The 19,687-nt window shown below is 42.3% G+C and overlaps 1 protein-coding gene across 1 annotated transcript in view; it reads left to right on the forward strand.

The window, feature by feature from the left end:
- Nucleotides 1–690: 690 nt before the first annotated feature.
- Nucleotides 691–19,687, forward strand: part of LOC131901301 (GRB2-associated-binding protein 2-like) — a 40,572-nt gene continuing 21,575 nt past the window's right edge. Inside the window, exon 1 of the mRNA XM_059252504.1 lies at nucleotides 691–877. Within this exon, the coding sequence (XP_059108487.1) occupies nucleotides 797–877 (81 nt within the window). The 5' untranslated portion in view covers nucleotides 691–796. The remainder of the gene's footprint in view (nucleotides 878–19,687) is intronic.

The following is a 19,687-nucleotide window of genomic DNA, read 5'->3' on the forward strand; positions in this document are numbered from 1 at the left end:
AGAGTTAACATGCAGGGAAGCAGGAAGCTCCTTTCAGCCAGAATCGGACTTACTGAAACCTGAAACTGTGGGAATGGACAGGAAACTGGAGCAGCCCTTGGATCTCTTCCCACACAACCCTAGGAGGTGGGAGTGTGTGTGTGTCAGGGGTTGAGGGGGGATAGGATCAGTGTTCCATCTAGGGTGGACAGTCTCTATCCTTCACTCGCCCTAGCACCAACACCAGCACCAGCCAGCAGCAGGTCTTCACGACCCCGCCTGCAGCTCAAGGCTTGGGGGGTGGGAGGGAACCAAAAACAAAAAACAAAAAAACAAACAGCCAAGATCCTGAGGGCGCACCGGCTGGCGACAGACAGCTCTCACGTCCTCCCGGCCTTCATGCCTGTAGGGTCTGAAGCCTGGATCCTTGGCCTCTGCGAGGGCTGCCCTCGGGGACCACGCGGGGCTGTGGGCGTGGCGAGCGCCCGCCTGCTGAGGCGCCCTGCTAGGGTTGGCCTTGTGTGTGTGTGTGTGTGTGTGTGTGTGTGTGTGTGTGTGTGCGCGCGCGTGCGTGTGTGTGCGCGTGTGCGTGTGTGTGCGCGCGTGTGCGTGTGTGTGCGCGCGCGCGGTGGTGGGCGGGCGGTATCGAGCGCGCGCAGGCAGCCGGGCCCGCGCGCCGCGCCGCCTCGTCCTCGCCCGGGGCTGCCCGGCCCCTCCCCTCCCACGCGATCAGCGCACCGGCAGCCCGCTGACCCAGCAGCCCGCGCCCGCGCCCTTGTCCGCGCGAGCCGGCGGCGGGCTCCAGTCAGCCGGCGACATGAGCGGCGGCGGCGGCGACGACGTGGTGTGCACCGGCTGGCTGAGGAAGTCGCCCCCCGAGAAGAAGTTGAGTCGCTCTGTGAGTGAGGCGAGCGGGCGCGGCCCGGCGGGCGGGCGGGCGGGAGGACGAGGGGCGTCCTGCGCGGCCTCCGAGGTGGGGGCGCTGAGAGAGGCCGGGCGCGGCGGGTCGGGGCCCCCCGCGGCCTCGGAGGGGGCGAGCGGCGGGGTGCGAGCGGGGCGCTGCACACTGGTCACAGGTGCGCCGCCGAGGGGCGGGGCCCCCGCAGGTCCGGGGCTGCGGCTCCGCGGCTGCCGCTGCTCGGCGCCGGCCTCGCCGGGAACTCCGCGCTGTGCCGAAGTTTGTAGCGGTTGTTCCGGGCGACCCGGACAGTTGACCACCCGGGGCTGAGGGGGAGACGAGTCACCCCGAGCCGAAGGGTAGGCTGAGGAGCCGCGCGGCCCCGGGGCCCACAAAGGGCGAGGCGCCGCGCCCCTCTCCGGGTCCCTTTCTCCGGCCGCCCCTCCCCGGTGGCTGGCGGCTTCCTTCCAGTCCGCGGCCGCTGCATCACCAGCAGCGTCAGCGGCATGTGCAGCGCTTGTATTAAGTGACTCATTTGTCCCCCCCCCCCGTTCTTTCCCATTATTCCGTATGTCTCTCACAGCCCCCCCCCATCCCCCCCCTCCAACTCCCCGCGTGGTCGTCCGCACCACGGGGTGACACTGCAATTCGGTCCGCTATAACTGGCCGGGAGTTTTGTGTTGAGCGGCCCTTGGTGTCTGGGGTCTGGAGAGATCATGGTTCTGACTTGCTAGGTGGTGCTAGATGATGGTGTTTACTGAAATTGCCGGGACAAGCTGTCCCCTCTAGGTGAGAAACTGACAATTGGGGGGGGAGCACCCCCCTCCTCTTTGCCTAGCGAGGTCAAAGAACAAAGTGGTGCTAGGATCTGAGGTTGGGGTAGTCCGAGGAGTTTAGAAACGGGTAGTCCGAGGAGTTTAGAAACGGAAAGTCCGTTAAAGGAGTGCAGGTTCTCCCATCGGCTCCCTCTTCACTTGCCAAGAAACGTCCTTGTTCGCTGCCTGGGAGTGCTGGCCTCTGAGAAATCACTCCCACAGCCTGGAAGTGAGCGGTTGCTTCCAGCTGCAGTGCATCAAGGGAGCTCCCAACAGACCTGGCCCTCTGTCAGCTGCACTAGTGGCTGGCCATGGGGAACAGAAGCTTACCAGAGTTTCCTGTCTCTGCTCCCCAGATCAGAATCAAGGAACTTCTGGCCTCTGGACTGAGGAAGTGACATTCTGTTTTTTAAAGGAAGTGTTGTTGTTGGGGAGTGCAAGTGTGTCAATGAAATCAGGCTCTGACTTAGGTCATTTGTGCGGGGGTGGGGGGAAATCTCAGGATTTAGTGCATAGCTTTTGAGCACGAACAAAGATTTGACATATAGTAATATAACAGAGGTGTTTAAGCTTTAAAGCTCATATTGGGGATTTGATGTGGATAAAATATTTTAATTACTAAGAGGGAGTTTTGTTATGTTTTTGCTTGTTGCTGTAACCCAGGCCTGTAATTTCAGCACTTGCATTTGGGAGACAGGCACAAGGATCACAGGTTCAAAACCAGCATAGTTCCAGCATTCTAGGTCAGCTTAAGCTATGTGAATTCCTGTCTCTCTTTCGAATACACATAACGCAGCCCCCCCAACCCAACAAACAACACACACACACACACACACACACACACAACACACACACAAGTGAACACCACCAAGATGGCTCAGTGGGTAAAAGTGCTTGTCCTTCAAGTGACATGGTGACTTAAATTTGATCCTTTGGAAAGCATATAAAGATAGAGTTCTGACTTCAATGTTGATGCTGTGATGTGTACATATACTCCCATACTCCCCCTCACATACACAATAATAATAATAATAATAATTAAGAGAATTAGGGAAGATTTCTTTTTTTTCTTGGGGGTGTGATTGTTCATACCTGTAATCCCAGCACTTGGAAGGTAGAGGCATGAGGATCAAGAAGAGTTCAAGACCATCCTTGGCTGCATAGTAAGCTCAAGGCCAATGGAATGCAAATGACATTTGCAAGAAAATGGATGGATGCTGGGGATGCTGTGAATGTGTTGCTCTGACTGATTGATAAATAAAATGCTGATTGTCCAGTAGCCAGGCAGGAAGTATATATATATAAACTTTTTCAGCCATAGAGAAGAATGAATTCATGAATTCATGTCATTTTCAGGAAAATGGATGCAGCTGAAGATAATCATATTAAGTGAATTAAATCCATCTTAGACAAATATATATGTTTTCTCTAATGTAGCTTCTAGATTTTTCTGTAGATACATAAAATTATGTATATTAATAGACATGAAAGTAAAATATTAAGGTGAACAAAGAGGACTAGTGGGAAGAGGGAGTGAAAGAAGGGAAGACAGAGGTCTGAGGGTAAATACGATTAACACACAGTATACACATGTACAAAAGCTCATTTATAAAAGTATGCACTGTCTCTTGAACTGAAATTCTGACTTTATCATCCCTTAAGAATGAACGGTTTAGATGAGAAATAAGTGTTTGAGTACTACTATTTAACAACCGTGAGACCTCAGATATCAGGCAAGGTATGGGCCTAACTATAGTTCTTACTTTATAAGATGTTCCAAAATTTAAAAAGAAAATACATGCAAAGTGCCTGCCGTATGGAAAGCGCCCACATGTTACCCAGAAAGGGAGGGAAGGAAAAGGAGTGTGAAATGAGATGGCATAAATGAATATGTTGTGCAGAAAATGGAAAGCACACTTGCCAGTGACTGTTCGGTTTAAGACCTAAAGACAGGCCCTGTTCTTCTCTTCAAAGCTGCCCTTTCAGCTACTTTCTCATTCTGACCTCTCCTCCATTTGCGAACATGGCTACCTATCCTATCTCAAAGCAAAGTCAGCCCTTATCCCAGCACTTAGTACAAAGTAGGAGGATTCAGCACTTACTTGGTACATACTAGGGGTTGGGAGTTAAAAAGTCCCAAAATGTAACCCTTTGTGTACCCTTCTTTTTCCATCACCCAAACTTACTTCTTCGGTTTTTTTTTATATTCCAGGATAAGTGCAGGAAATGGAATTCACTGCAGATACTTTAAATAGGCAAGGGTTTAACACTAGAAATTCAATGCTTACTGAATGGTCAAAGAGCTAAACCTGTGTTCTCTAGTCTAAAATCCCATGAAGGACTTCTCAGAATACCACTGGAATGATCAGGTCAACATCCTGCCAATTTCATAGCTGTGTTCTTGGGACTAGAAGCTACCAGTGATGGTGCCCCATGACATTGAGGACATGGATCACAAATCCAAAGCCGGGCTGAGTTATACCAGGAGACTGACTCAAAATCCAAAGTGAGTGGGAGTGGCAAGGAGAGGGGGAGGGGTGAGCTGGGGAGCTGGCTCTGTCAGTAAAGTTTGTACAAGGATCTGAGTTTAATCCCTAGCACCCAAGTAAAACTGGGCACAGCAGTACATGCTTGTAATTCCAGCTTTTGGGAGGCAGAGAAGGAGGATTCCTGGGGCTTGCTGGGCAACCACTCTAGCAAAATCAACAAGCTCCAGGTTCAGTGGTAAACCTGTCTTTAAAAACAGGGAGTGGGGACTGGGGAGCTGTTGAAGAAGACACCTAACATTGACCTCTGGCCTTTATGCTCACACACATGCACACACACAGACATACACAAAACCACATCATAGGCTAGAAATAATTTGAAGTTGGTTATTCCTACAAGAAAGCCCTTCAAAATGCTTTCATGACAAGTGTGTGAATTATTTGCTCTTCTATTAGCACATCTTTGATATACTTGCTTATTTCTCTTACTGACATGATCTCTAAAATATTGTTTCCTTCTTTAAGGAAATCCAAAATATTAAAATAAGTCCTCTTAAACTAGCGGTGTTGGCTCACTTCTATAATCCCCGTTCTTGAACACAAGAGGCAGGAAGATAAGAAGTTCAAGATCATCCTGAACTACATGCCAAGTTTGTCAGTGTGAACTTACTTTAGCTTCTTGTTTGAATGATGATTACTTCTGGTATCAAGGTGTGATACAACTTTAAATGAGACATTTATGTGACAATGAGACTTTAACGCTGCTCTATCTTCCATGAAAAGTAACAAAGACGTTCTTTGGATACTGATATTGAATAACCCCCAAGACATTATTTAAATGGAAAAAAATCAAGATGCATGTGATATACAATGGGAAACATGATCTATATTTACTGTTATACCCATCAGATATCTCAAAATGAAACACAGGAAACTGATGGCAATGATTATCTCTACAAAACAGAACAGAATGCTAGGGTTAAGGTGAGGGAAACTTGTTAATGTTTGCCATTCTATATACATCTCTTTTTTTCTTTTTGGTGGGGTTTTTTTTTTTTTGAGACAAGGTCTCACTATATAACCTACGATGGCCTTGAATCCAAAATTCTCTTGTCCCATCTTCCTTAGTTCTGGGATTACAGATCTCCCACATCCTGTTCTTTATTTCTATTGATTCATTTTAAAAAAGATTTCTTTTTTATTTTTTTAAGTGTGTGTGTGTGTGTGTGTGTGTGTATGTATGCTCACACTAAGTATTGGCTCCTCTAGAGTGGAAATTACAGGCAGCTGTGAGCTGCCTGACATGCGTGCTAGAACCTGAACTCAGGTTCTTTGCAAGGACAGTATGCACTTTTAACTGCTAGGCCATCTCTCCGCTACCACCCTCCACTGTTGATTTTTAAACATTTTTCCTCATAAAACAATGTTTAGGAGTGGGGATGTGGCTCAGTTAATGGTACTTTGCCTCATCTACAAGTTTAGATCCCCAGTGCCACATAAATTAGATATCGTGGCATATACCTATAATCTCAGCACTCCAGAGGTAAAGGCAGGAAGATCAGAAATTCAGAGTTAGCCTCTGCTGTATGAGACTGTGGCTTTCTAAAAACCTGTATTTAAGCTAGATATGGTAGCCCACTCTAGTAGTCTCTGTTATTCAGGAGGCTGAGGCAGAAAGTGCTACTTTCCAGCAGTTTGAGGCCAACTTGGACCACATAGTGAGACCTTTATATAAAAATAGCTTTTCTTCTTCTAGGGGAACCTGGTTCAATTCCCAGCACACACAGTGGGTAGCTGACAGCCATCTGTAGCTCTAAGTCCAGCACCCTCTTCTGGCTTTCTGCAGGCATACCTGCACATACTAACGTGTGCCCCCCCCCCACATGTGTTTAAATAAAAATAACAAATTTTAAAAAGAAAAAGAAATCAGGATGGCAAGCTGGGTAAAGGGGTGAATGCACTTGCCACCGAACTTGACAACCTGGGTTTGATTCATGGAGTCACATGGAGTAGGAGAAAATTAACTCCTATAAATGGTCTTTTGACCTCCATGCAGTGACATGTGTGCACATCTCACACACCCTGACTTTTTTTAATTTAATAAAAAATTTTAAAGAAAGAAATGTTTTTAAGTGAACAAAATATGATTTGGAGGTGGTATATTTCTAATAAATGTTCTCAAATTTTCATTGTGTTTGAGTTGTTGTTCATGGTTTTGTTAACATCATGTTTTCTGATGAAATCACCCTTCCAGTATAATCTCTGTATCTTGTGATTTAATCATGTACAATGCAATAGTTGCTAAGTTGTGTAAGATTCTTAGAAACTCCACACTTTAGGTTGCTAGTTGTTTCTGTAGTCAGGAGGAAGACATGTCAGAGAGTAGACAGGAACACTGTGGGCTGAGAGCCAAAAGCACATCCCATTTGCTCTGCACTGTATTTACATTCCCTTTGCAGCAGCACTCCTACGTAGTGGTCATTAGCACGTTAGGACTTCTTGATGCTGTTAAATGTGGTTAATAGGGATGTGAGCCACATCAAGGAGAGTTCAACCCCATGGTCTCTGTGCTCCCCCAGCTCTCAAGACCACTGGACTAGGAGTCAAACTACTTCAACCTCAGTCCTACAACTAATTAACTCTGTGGCTTCAGCGAAGTTACTTTCCCTCTGTGGGGCTTTTTCTTCATCTCTCAAATTAGGCAATGTTAGGGAATATAAGTACATGGCATAAGTGAAGACACTTTCCTTTCATCAATTCTTGGTTTTGGATGATTTTGTTTTTCGTTTTGTTGTTTTGAAACAGAGTCTCACTTAGTTACCTATGCTGGCCTTGAACTCTTGACTCCTCCATCTTAGCTTCTAAGTATTTAATTATGTGTGTATGTCATAAATAACCTTTTGGTGTGTTCCTTATGAAAGATAACCACAAATGATGTCTCAGAAACCTTCTCAACAGTCTTCATCACAGCTAGAACCAACAGGTAGAACTTGACCAGTAAAACGGGAGTCATTCCTTTGCATCTCTAAGGCTCTCAAACAGTAGTGCGCTGGTATTTATTTAGCAATAGGTTATCAGGGGAAATAGCAGCAGCAGGTCTAATTTGCAGCATTTACTAACTTTCATGGTGTCAATATTCCCACTGTGACTGATTGCACACTATCATTATGAAGTCCTCTGGGTTGCAAAAATCTTGAAAATTTATCAAGCAGTTTTCATTAAGGCAAGAGAAGACAATCTGGCTCATCATCATCAAATTGATAAGTTTGAATTAAACGAGTCACATCCAGAGGTTAAAATGAAAAAGACCATTTTTTTCTAGTAATTATATCCAGGAGTGTAATTTTGATCCTGTATAATCTTTCAACTATGGAAATACATGTTTGTTATGAGACCTTGGTGAAATGATGCTACTTCCATGGACCTTGGTTATACTGCCTGGGAAATGGGAATAAGAAAATTTGCCTAAAATTGTAGTAAATAATGAATGACTGTGGTAGTTTAAATGTAATTGGCCCCCATAAGCTCATAGGGAGTGGCATATTAGGAAGTGTGGCTTTGTTGGAGTAGGTAAGGCCTTGTTGGAGTCACTGTGGGGGTGGGCTTTGAAGTCTCATATATGCTCAAGCCATGCCCAGTGTCTCAGACTACTTCCTGTTACCTGTGGGTCAAGATGTAAGAACTCTCAGCTATTGGTGAAATTATTAAGGCCACTCCACGTAGTTAAAAGGAAAGTTTATTAGTGGCGTAACTTACAAATGAAGGGATAGGTAGGTTGCAGGGTCTGGGGAAGGTGTATCACAGTCCAGCGGTGTTCTCTGGAGCTCTGCTCGGTCAACCTCCACCGTCCAGGGTCCAGGAACAGAGAGAGCAGCGCATCTGGATCTCGGGTCTTCAGGGTCCTCCCTTGGCCCCACCTTGTAGGCATGACAGTTACCAAAGCCTCAATGGGGGTTGGAACTTCCAGATCAAAGCTGGAATGGCTACCCACTACACTCAGCTCCTTCTCATGTCTGCCTGCATGCTGCCTTACTTCCCACAATGATGATAATAGTCTGAACTGCAAGCACACCACCCCAATTAAATGTTTCCCTTTATAAGGTTTGCTGTGGTCATGGCGTCTCTTCACAGCAATAGAAACCTAACTAAGACAAAAACTATGTTAGCATTTATCCCAGGACCCAGTATGTCATTTTGCCTTTACACTATTCCTTTTCTGTTCACAGAGTGGAAGACTGTCTGGTTAGGCTGTGTCTTTTACCTTTCCCATACTCATGAAAGACTAGCCATTGCTTCCTCTCCAATCCCTTTGTTTTCCTGTTACACTTCTCTGACATTCCCTTTTCATTTGCTTCTCTCCTCTGATGTACTTAATCTTCTCTCTGAGCGAAATATAAATATTTAATTTTATGATTTTCTGATATTTAAATTTATTATTGATCCAGTCCTAGCTTAGTGCTGTCTGAAGTTATCAGACCTATCTGTTGAACTATCCCCATGAGGAAACACTAGTTAGTCCTCACTCTTGGAATAAAACTTACGTGAAGGCTCTCACCAAAGGGAGAATCTCCTATGTGAGCAGAGCAGGCTGCTGAGAATATCACATCTGCTAGTACATGCTCATGACAAAAGACCTGGCAACACGCAGAAATAATGTTACATTTTTAAGAATACAGCTTTTAGGCTGGCAAGATGGCTTAGCTATAAGGGCGCTTGCCACACAAGCCTGGTAACCTGAGTTTAGTGCCCAGAATCCGTGATGAGAGAACTGTCCCCCAAAAGTTGTCCTTTAACTTCCATACATTCCATAGCATGCTTGTATGTAACATACATACATACATACTTGCACATACACACATGCACACATACAAATAATAAATAAAATATTTTTCAAATTAAACCTTTTTTTTTCTTATGCAAGTGAAGTAATTCTCAAAAGTTGTCCGAAGTCTGGATTTTGGTTAAAACATACATATAATCTCCTCTTCCAGAATAATATTTGCAAAACGAGAACTACTTTTAAAGGTTATATAATCTGTGTTGCACCTCCTTAATACAGGCATCTACTCTCCAGATACTTAGTAAACACACAGCCGAGCTCTATACACTGCTGTGGGTTAGCAGTAGTAAGATGCAGGACATGGTTCCTACCTGTAAGAAATTTACAATCTGAGAGGCAAGAGGTTTAAGTTAATCAGCAGTATAATATAGGGTGATAACAGCAAACAGAAACAGGAAGGCAGAAGGCTTAATGGATCATAGATGAGAGCTGTTTCCATCAGCTAGGAATAGGAAGTTTATGGGAAAGCATCCTGTGCACAGTGATAAGGGAAAACTCTGTTTCCCTTCCTCCCTCTCTCGTTACACTTAGTACTCTGCCAAGATTAGTAAATCCTCGTACAGAGGTGGAAGATTCACTCTCGTTTTCAGCGCTACCTCCCTACATGCTGATTGTATCTTCCCTCCTCTGTGCGAACCACAGCTTAGTTCAGCTAAAAAGCCCCCGGATTATTCTTTGCTTGTGTCATCCTCCATAGCCCAGTAACCTCTGAGAAATTGGCTGTGGCCGTTATCTCTTCATTATCTTCTCTCTCCTCTTGACATCCACTGCAATCTAAGCCACATGGGTTTTCCCTAAGATCATAGTTGTCTCCCAGTTGATTTAATGAATCCTGGTCTTGCTCTTGAGCTTTTCTTACAACAGAATGATCTAACCAGAACACAAATCCAGCCTCAGCATTCTTCTCTTACGTTATCCTTTTCTAACTCCTACACAGCATACCATTTTCCTCTTTATTACAATAAAGGCCAAGCTTTATCATGATTATTTGTTTCTACTTGATATCTCTGCTAGAGAGAATTCAGACCTTGTCTGTATTGGTTGCTGTTTTATCCTCAGCACAGTGCCTAGAATTCAGTAGAATACTGACTATGTGAGTTCATTTAAAATGCATCTTAATAATACTTCTAGACAAATTAGTATAAAATCTCTAACATAGGTCTTTCCTAAGCGCAGTTAAACATATAAGTAAATTATATTTATAGTACATCTTCTTTAGATTGGGGAAAAGTTTGTAATTTTTGTCATATCAGGTTCTGTCAAGAGCCATAGCGATCAATATTATGTTCTCTGTCTGTCTGTCTGTCTGTCTGTCTCTGTATCTCTCTCTCTGTGTCTGTCTCTCTGTCTCTGTCTCTCCGTCTGTCTGTGTCTGTGTGTGTGTGTGTGTGTGTGTGTGTGTAGTGTAGTGTTTGTATGTGTTTGTTTGGGTGTATGTGGAAGCCAGAAGTCAATATTAGATATCTTCTCTGATCACGCTCCAGCAGTTTTGTTTTTTGTTTTTTGTTTTTTTTTTTTGAGACAAAGTCTCTTACTGAACCTGGGGAACATCAGTTCAGCTAGTCTGGTTGGCCAGTGACCTCAGGGGATCTTCTTGCTGTGGGTTACAGACCTGTGCCACCACACCCAGCTTTTATATGGGTGCCAGAAATCTGAACTCAGATTTTCATGCTTATAGGACAAGCACTTTACTGTCTGAGCCAACTCCTCAGCCCCTAAACATTCTAAAGCCTGATGAGGGTAAGTTAGAGGGGGGTACCCAGGAGGGAGAAAACACAAAGAACAGAAACTGCCACATTCTCTTCCTAAGTGTGTTATAATGAGGATTTTTATGTATATGTCTTTTTTCTTTCGTTTGAATTACCTCCTTAAAATCAGTTGTTGGAAATAAGAATTATTGACTAAAAGGAGAAATGAACATCTTTAAGGCTCTTGAAATAACTCCAGACTGTTTTTCAAGCATGTTGTGCCAACAAATAGCCTTGAGCAACATACAAGGATATCTTTTTAAATCTCACTTTCTGCCCTGGAAGTCATTAAAATCTTTTGCTGGTTGAAAAAAAATAGTCCTTTCCATCCCTATTAGTTAATACTAGATCTTTTCCCATCTTATGTGCCTACAGCTCCTTCTGAAGGAGCGTCCTGACTCTTGTAGACTGTCAGAAGCTATAAGGGATCACAACTTCTGTGGCCCCTGGGGCATAGCATCTCCCTTGTGTAGAGTAGAGAGGGGAGGGATGGAGGGAAGGCGTATAGGGGATGGGGTCGCTGGGATAATGCTGTGAGAAGGGATGAAAAGAACGATTCTCCATTCTTGATTGTTATGATTTCCAAGAATGAGCCAACAGCTCCAGCCCAGAGAGGAATGGATCTTCACTGCAGCCAGATGCTCCTTTTTCCAGTGCTGCCTCCCATTATTTCTGGAGAAGGGGTGGGAGATAGCACAGCAGCTGAGACAGATTAACTGCTATGCCAGTTTCCTCCCTTTGAGTAAAAGCCCTGGATGTGAGGCATTCAGAGTTAGTCAAAAACTCTTCAGAAATAAGAACGTGGCTTGAGGTCCACAGTGTGTAGGAGCCAACCTTCTGGAGTTTGCACTCTATTCCTGCCTTTGTCTGTGTGAGCCACTGAAGACAAAGAGCTTTCTTTCTCTCCGATTTCCCTGCTGCCACTACCTTCATTTGGTCTTCTTTCTGTTGTTTCTGAGCTATGGCAACAGATGCCTGCATCCTTTAATTTATCCTTGTCTGCACTCCTGCCAACATGGCCTTCCTACTATTCATCTTACCATTCTGCTGTCTGTCCCAAGTCTGTTGTTTTGGGCTTATCTGCTCTCACTCCCCTCCTGCTGCTGGGTTAGTTCCCACTCTTGTGACCACGAGCCTCTTAATTCATTTAACCACCATCCCTCTCATGAATTACTTCCCTCTAAGACTTCATGGTTGGCATACAAGTTCACACATGCCATTTGGTACAGAAATGGGTAAAAAAAATGGCTAAATAATTTTTTTATCAGCATACACAAGATAGTCTTAATTTTAGGAATTAAAAAAAATTTGTATGGTCTCTGCTTACTAGCAACTGCAGTGAAGTTGAAACAAGACATAATATTTTTATAAGCACTTTATATTTTAATTTTCTGTATATCATGTAATCCCTGACAACATTTGATGAGTGAAGAGAGAAACTTTGTTTATCTTCGTTTTAGGATTAGGAGTCTATAGCCCAGAAAAATTGAGGGATTTGCCAGAGGCCATGTAGCTAACCTGAGATCAAAGTGGCATTTATACCTATCTGACTCACTTTAGGCAAGATGTTTAACTACTTTATCAACCAAATTAGTTCATCCGTAAAATAAAGGGCCATGAGCGTTAAAAACCAGTACTGGAGAATGTAGTATGGTACTGACATGTCAATGAGGTTCTCAGATGCTGGTCGTTATCCTCACGTGTCATGGTTTTGTCACTGCTGTCACACACTTTCTAGGTATTAGGGGAGAAAGTCTAGCAAGTACCGTCGCTGTGTTTCTGCCCTGGGTTGTTGTGATATTAGTGACTAAGCGTGCTTTACTTGCAAGCCCTGTGTCAAGTGCCTCATGTGATACCAGCCTGATTCCGAACGGTCCTTTTTAACAGCCCCCCTCCAAGCTCGGTCCTTTTGTAGGTGAACTTAAATCTTGAAGCTGAACGAGTCAGAAAATGCCTGAGATAGTGAGACAGTTGATTGGCCTGATCTGTTTGGGAGGCATCCAGGCAGTGGCACCGGGTCCTGTGCTCATTGCATGAGTCGGCTGTTTGAAACCTGGGGCCTATGCAGGGTCCCTTGGCTCAGCCTGGGAGGAGGGGACTGGACCTACCTGGACTGAGTCCACCAGGTTGATCTCAGTCTGTGGGGAAGGCTTTGCCCTGGAGGAGATTGGAATCGGGGGTGGGCTGGGGGGGAAGGTGAGGGGGGCGGGAGGGGGGAGAACAAGGGAATCTGTGGCTGATATGTAGAACTGAATTGTATTGCAAAATAAAAATAAAAAAAAAATTTACCATCACCCCCCCAAAAAAAAAAAGAATCTTAGATCCAGTAAAAATATGTAATTAAAATATTAAGGTGATATAAAGACATTCAAAGACTTGAAAATGAGAGAGACAAAAACTGATAACACTTCACTGAACAAACAATCCTGTGGCAAAGTTTGTATATGCAGATATCCTAAAGATCAGATTCATGATATCAAGTGTTTTCCAACTTTACAATTGCCTAAGTTATGTAATATATCCAGCATTTTGGATCAAAATTTGTAGGAAATGTTCCAAAAGAAAAATGGTGGTGTAAGTTGACAATTGATTCTTTTAAGTGAATATCAATCATACAATAATTTTATTTTCAATACTCATTTATGTATGTTTTTGTTTGTCTAAGATCATGTTATAACCTTTGATTAAAAACATACTTCATTTTAATGAATTATCCTGGTCCACACTGTTGTTTGTTAGTGTCTCTGTGGCTACAAATATTTGTTCTCTTATGTAAGAAGCCCATCTTGAGAAATAGCCATGTTTTAATTTATTAATAGAAGTTTTGTCTGGTAAGCAATTTTGCCTGTCTAAAATAACAGAAAGTTTTATGGATTATCTTAAATATCATGTACAATATAAAACTGAGTATCTCTGGAGGGTTTGTAAGTTCCAATATTTTCTCAGTCATTTTACCTTAGTCTTTGGGTTTTCTGGGATTATTTGCTTTATCTTCCAACTTTTCTTTCTCTAACAGATTCTTATCGTTTCTAGTCAATTTCAGAAGATATTTTTTCCTTCCAATTTGGTAAAAATCTCAAAATCCAAAGGGAAACACTAATTATTGTAGGAGTTTATTGGTTAAATTTAGGAGAAAGAAGAAAATAAATCTAAGCGTAATCAGTGAATTGCTTGGCTTTAATTAATCTGCTACATTTTCTAAAAATATGTCTCTTGCCTTTCCTTTTCCTTATAATGGAAACTGTAAGACCCTCAGTCGGCTGATGTTCTCCAAACAAAACATTTCTTAGCATTTGATTGCGAAAGCTTGATAATAAACTAAAATTTAGTACTTTGTGTTGCAATACGAAAGTTTCAGATGTACCAAGTCTCCCTGATGCCTGAAATTAGGAGATAAGAAATGTAGATTTTTGGCCTTCTAGTGTATAGGAAAGACTGATACAGAGTAAGTGAATGAAAATGAAAATAAACCTTCCTCAGTGGAAAAAAATAAAAAAATAAAAAAAAAAAGAAAATGCCTGAGATAAAAATCAAAGGGTAAAAGACTTATTCTGGCTCACAGTTTCAGAGATTTTAGACCATGATCACTGTTGACTCTGGGCCTTGTGGTGAGACAACATTACAGCATGAAGTGTCTGGTAGAGCAGGGTTGTTCACATCCTGGTGGCCAGAAAGTTAAGCAGAGAGTAGAAAGGGTGGAGACAAAATAACACCCTTCAGGTACACATCCTGAGTGACCTACCTCCTCCAATTAGGTCCCACCTCCTGAAGTGCCTACTACCTTTCAACAGCTCATTAAGCTGGGAAACCTAATGATTTAGTCACCTCCCAAAGGGTACTATTTTTTTTAAACACTGCTACATTGGACCAGCCTTCAACACGTGAACGTTTGAGGGATATTTCAGATCTAAGCCATAACCACTGATCCAGCTAGAAACAGAATTTAGAACTTCACAGTATGTTGGACCATGGTTCTTTACAATCTTCCCTGTGTTTTTAGTCACTTGAGGGTGGGGGCAGCGGGTAGGTAGATTTAGATTGGTGGGATCAGTGAAACATGCAAAAACTCTTCTATACTGATGTCTTGTTTTCACTTTGTAGTGGCCCCAGGGTACTTGCGTGATAAATGGTACTGTGTAAATTAAAATGCAACTAAAGATCTCTTCAGTGTTTCTTAAATTAAGTGTATTATGTGTGATAATTTGCACCTAGAGGCTTTTGTTGTTATTTGTTTTAATGACTATGGCAGGAATGATCTGGCTCCCAGAAAAGCTTGGCACATGTTTCTCATTTGCATTTGGCAGGGCTCCATGGTATACACTGAATAAAATGAATCAGCCTATTTGGGGTTTGGGGAAACTGAATCACTAGAAGGTTGTAGGTCACATGATCCCCAGCGAACCTCAGATAAGGGAATACCAGAGAATTCTGTATTCTGTCTCTAGCGATTATTCTTTTGTCTCCCGACAGGAGTATCAAATCCTGTCTATTTCAGTCATTCACAAAAGCACCAAGCCAGCAGGAGAAGTAAAGGGACCATTCACCAGCATCTGAATCTGGCCAGCATCATATGAGGCACTTGACATGAGACAAAAATGTAAAGCAGACCTGGCCATTAATATTTACAACAGCCCAGGATTCTGATTCAGTGAATCGTGTGCTTTATTTGTGTAGGTAACACTGTCTATCTCACATCTGCATTTATCCAAACCATTTGAAGAATTTAAAAGGGGGAAGAGTGAAATAAAATTTCACAGAAATTCTAAAGCCTGTATACCAAGGTGTATGTGTGTGTGTGTGTGTGTGTGTGTGTGTGTGTGTGTGTATCTGATTGTTAGGACAACCTTTAAAATAAACAGAACATTATGTCAAAGAATTTACAAGGGGTGGGGGATCATCCAATAAACCATAGGTTATAGATTAAACTCAAAAGCGGTGCTTGAATCACAAAATTTAACATAAAACTATTTATCAATGTAACCGTTTATTATTTCTAGCTCCTTCTTCTGTTCTTTTCGGGGCTAGGGATTTAAGACCTAGAAAGTTGCAATAATCTTTGAGAGATGTGTGATTTGTCTGAGGCAGGTTTCTGTTGGTCAGAGATGTATCTTAGTTAGCAAAGAACTTGTAAGGAGAAAGAAGTCACTACTCTGACATCTTATAACTTTGTATATCTACTGTTCAAATGGGATAATAGTGACTACTCAGTATAACTGTAAAGATGAAATGAGCAAATATTATGGAGTGATTACTATAGTTCCTGTGTATCCATTGATACTGACAAGGTAAAGACCCCACAGCTTAGGAATCTCAAAAATCTCCCTCCTGCTTCCCGGTCAGTGCTTTCCTATTGAAGAACTATAGGGAAGCAGTATAACCTTTTGGGTTTTGCTGTTGATGGTGATGATGTTGTTTTCTCTCAGGTCAGGCTGACTTAGATAGAGTTTTCTGTAAACACCAGCAGGCATCCATCTTGCTTTTGCCTCAACTCAGGGCATCTTGTGTGATGTTGTGCTTTGATATAATTCCTCCCCTCCCCAAATTGTTTCTAGGTCTAAAGCTGATAGGGAAATCAGTATTCTCAGTCATTGTAGCAAAGCATGAACTTGGATTTTCTATCAATAAATCCAATATTGGACAGCATTATTCTTTTGGTAGAATTGTCAAGAGAACTCTCCCATGCCTCCTTTCTGCTATGTACCATCCATTGCAGAGCTCTAGCCTCTGTTTGACCCAACCTTATTGAGCTGCTAGTTGACTTCTATTAAGGGGGCTACTGCCTCCTAAGTGACTGCCCTCCATGAGGCCCGTGGGCACAGGCTTAAGTGTCTAGCTCCTCTGGTAAATGTATTGTACCTTGGGTATTTATGGAAAGAATCAACAAACATATGAAGGTGATGTGAAAGCAGTCCATTGAGCAATACTGATAATACCCATGCCTGGCCCAGGGCCTGGCACAATGCAGTAGCTCAATGAGATTTTGTTGAATAAATTATCATTTTAGATATAATAGATTTACTATTGTAAGCATGAATTTGAAGCTGCCTACTTTGTTAAACTGTTCTTATATCAAATACAATTTTTTTCTTCGATAGCAGGACAGAATAGGAAAGTTTATGTTATAGTCTTCATATAGACAAAGAAATAAAAACAACCTTTCATTTCCATTACCCAACTCTCACAATTGTCCTATTAAGATTGTCATCTTCATGTTAAAATTGGAGAAACAGGCTTAGGTACATAAAAAAGCCCAAGTTTAGACAATTCTTAAGCACCAAATTAGCTCCTAATTACTTTTGGCTGTTAAATTTTTTCCTGGGTTAATGTATTATACAGATTTAGTTATGTTCAGGTTTTTATTTCCCCCAACAAGAATGAAGCCCTTTTTATCTGAGAACAGTCTCCTACTATTGTACATGTGTCATAGAGTATCACTTACAATAAATACTGAAAGTAAATTATCAATTTTAGTATTCCATGCTAGAACTGAAGAAATGATCAATGGTAGAATTCCATACAAAGTAATTGGAGAGCGAGAAAAAGATTTAGATTGTACACAAGTCTAATGTAGAGAGCTCCCTAACACTTGTTCTTAAGCTGGACTGTAGGACATAGCCCTGTGGGTCCTCTTTCTGCTGGCTTATGTGAGGCCCAGGTTTGTACCATTGAGTACAACCTTTGCCCTTCCTACATCTTTGAAGCTGCAACTCCTGCATACAGCATAGACTCCAAGGCAAAGAAGCAGAACACTGCAGGCTTCAGGCCACCAACCTCCCTAGCTGACTGAGATTCATTGCTATAAATATCTCAAGTTTCTATTAATACTCCCTTTTCAATGTGAGCTCATTTAAATCTGCTGTTCTCTAGGCTATTTTTAACCACACATTCTTGGGCACGGGCCTGGTTCTGGTTAAGAGATCATAACTTCCATTTTGGTTTTTGCACTTGCAGGAATAATAGGATCTCAGCCTTTTTCATTTCTCTAAGGAGAAATGGGCTCCACCTGATGTTTGAGGGAGCCAAGTGACAATTCTTTGTTATGAAAGACTATTTATTCCATACAGGTTTTGTTCGTATACCTGTCCCATGACCACTGATGCTTATAGTGCTCCAGAGGGTACCATCACACACAGTACATGTTTCCACCCACCCTGGATAATACTCCTGCTGGTTGAAAGCCACTGTATCCTGATAGCTTGACTCTTCATGTTGGAACTAGATAAGTCTTGAGAAAAGATGCTTTTCAGGTACAGCACAGCTCCTACCTTTGTAAAGCCAAGAAGCAATTAAGGCACTGACATCATATCTCCTTGAGAATTGGGCTAGTGACACCAACTGAAAATCTCTATCACTCTGTCAAGACAGGTTTTAATCACAAGGTTTTATTCTCCTCAAATTGCACGAGGGCTAAGAGTGGAGGCAGGGTGTGAGAGGGGGTGACTGTAAATGAGAATAGGGTTTCTTTGGGAATAGTGGAAGATAGTGTGGAATTGATGGTGGTAATGGTTACACATCCTTGAAAGTATGCTGCTAAAAGCCACAGATACATACACTGTTTTATGTGATTTATCATTAACTTATCATGTGTGTGTAGGTATGTGTAGGGGTCGTGCACATGGTCAGAAGACAACTTGGAGTTGGTTTGTTCCTTCTACTGTGTGGTTTCTGGAGATTGAATTCAGTCTTGGCGGCAAGTGTTCTTACCTTCTGAGCCATTTCACTGCTCCACGTTTATACATTTTATGGCATGTGGATCAGATACTAATCTCTTCTAAATTTTAAAAGTCTGCTACTTTCAATATTTTTCCACTTATTTCAGTTTTCCAGGCTTAGAACTTAAAAGAGTTCTCAGTCACTTGCAGTTCCTCTTTCTCTCAGATTCCATTTCTAATATATCACTGAGACCTAATTCCTAAGTAATTCTCAAATCCTCCCTTTCCCCTCTCTGCCCTGCCACTAACTTTACTGAAGTGCCGTTCCCTTGCCCAACACTGTTATGACCTCTCTTAATTTCTCACTATTCCCAGTTTCTTCCAGCCCCCATGATATTTTCAATTATGTCCTCAACTTTTTATTGTGAAATATAATATGCATACAATGATTGTATAAAATATACTATGCCATAAAGGAAAGACCCATAACTGTCACCAGCAGCCAGGAAACTCTGTATGTCCCTTCTCAGTTAATTCTTACTACCCCCATTCTTCTTCCGTTCATTTATCATAATTTTTATGGTCACTTGCTTGGTTTTATTTATTTATTTATTTGTTTGTTTGTTTGTTTATAGTTTTACCATAAGTGTAAACTTTTGAGCAATACTGTTCATTTTGATTTTGAACTATGTTTAAAATAAACCACATTTTTTCACTCCTGATTCCTTTTCTCTACTTCATGTTTTTGATATTCACTGTCTCTTTTGTGAGTGACTTTGTTCACTTTTTAAAAACAAGATCTTAGCTGTTTAAAAACAGTGAGAAAAGACAGGAAACCACCCCAGGAAGCATTTTGCAGCCAAATGAAAGGAGGCCCTGGAGTGCTGTTCTGAGCAGCTGAGGCTTGGTGCTGTAGGTTAGTGCCTCCCAGACTTTGCATCATATTGCATCAGGAAAATAATATTTTATTGTCAGCTGCAGGTACCAGGTAGCTAGAAGGGACTGACCCTACAGCACTAAAGGAATAAAAAGCATTTAATAGCTCGGCACATTGTCAGTGAACAGTTCTGTGCAGCAACAAGGTTAACAAACTTTATGGAAAAGTTTTCTCCTTTCTTCTCTCCAGAGCCTCGGAGTATGTGTGATAGACTCGAGCTCTTTGGATTTTGCACTGGGAGTTGTTGCAGAATGGGTCAGCTCATCACTGCATATCATGTGGACACTAAAAGGGCAATGGATGAGTAGTTTCTAGTGACTAGGAGAAGGGGG

Source organism: Peromyscus eremicus, unplaced genomic scaffold (assembly GCF_949786415.1).
Source record: "Peromyscus eremicus unplaced genomic scaffold, PerEre_H2_v1 PerEre#2#unplaced_71, whole genome shotgun sequence".
In the NCBI taxonomy this organism is placed as follows: Eukaryota; Metazoa; Chordata; class Mammalia; order Rodentia; family Cricetidae; genus Peromyscus; species Peromyscus eremicus.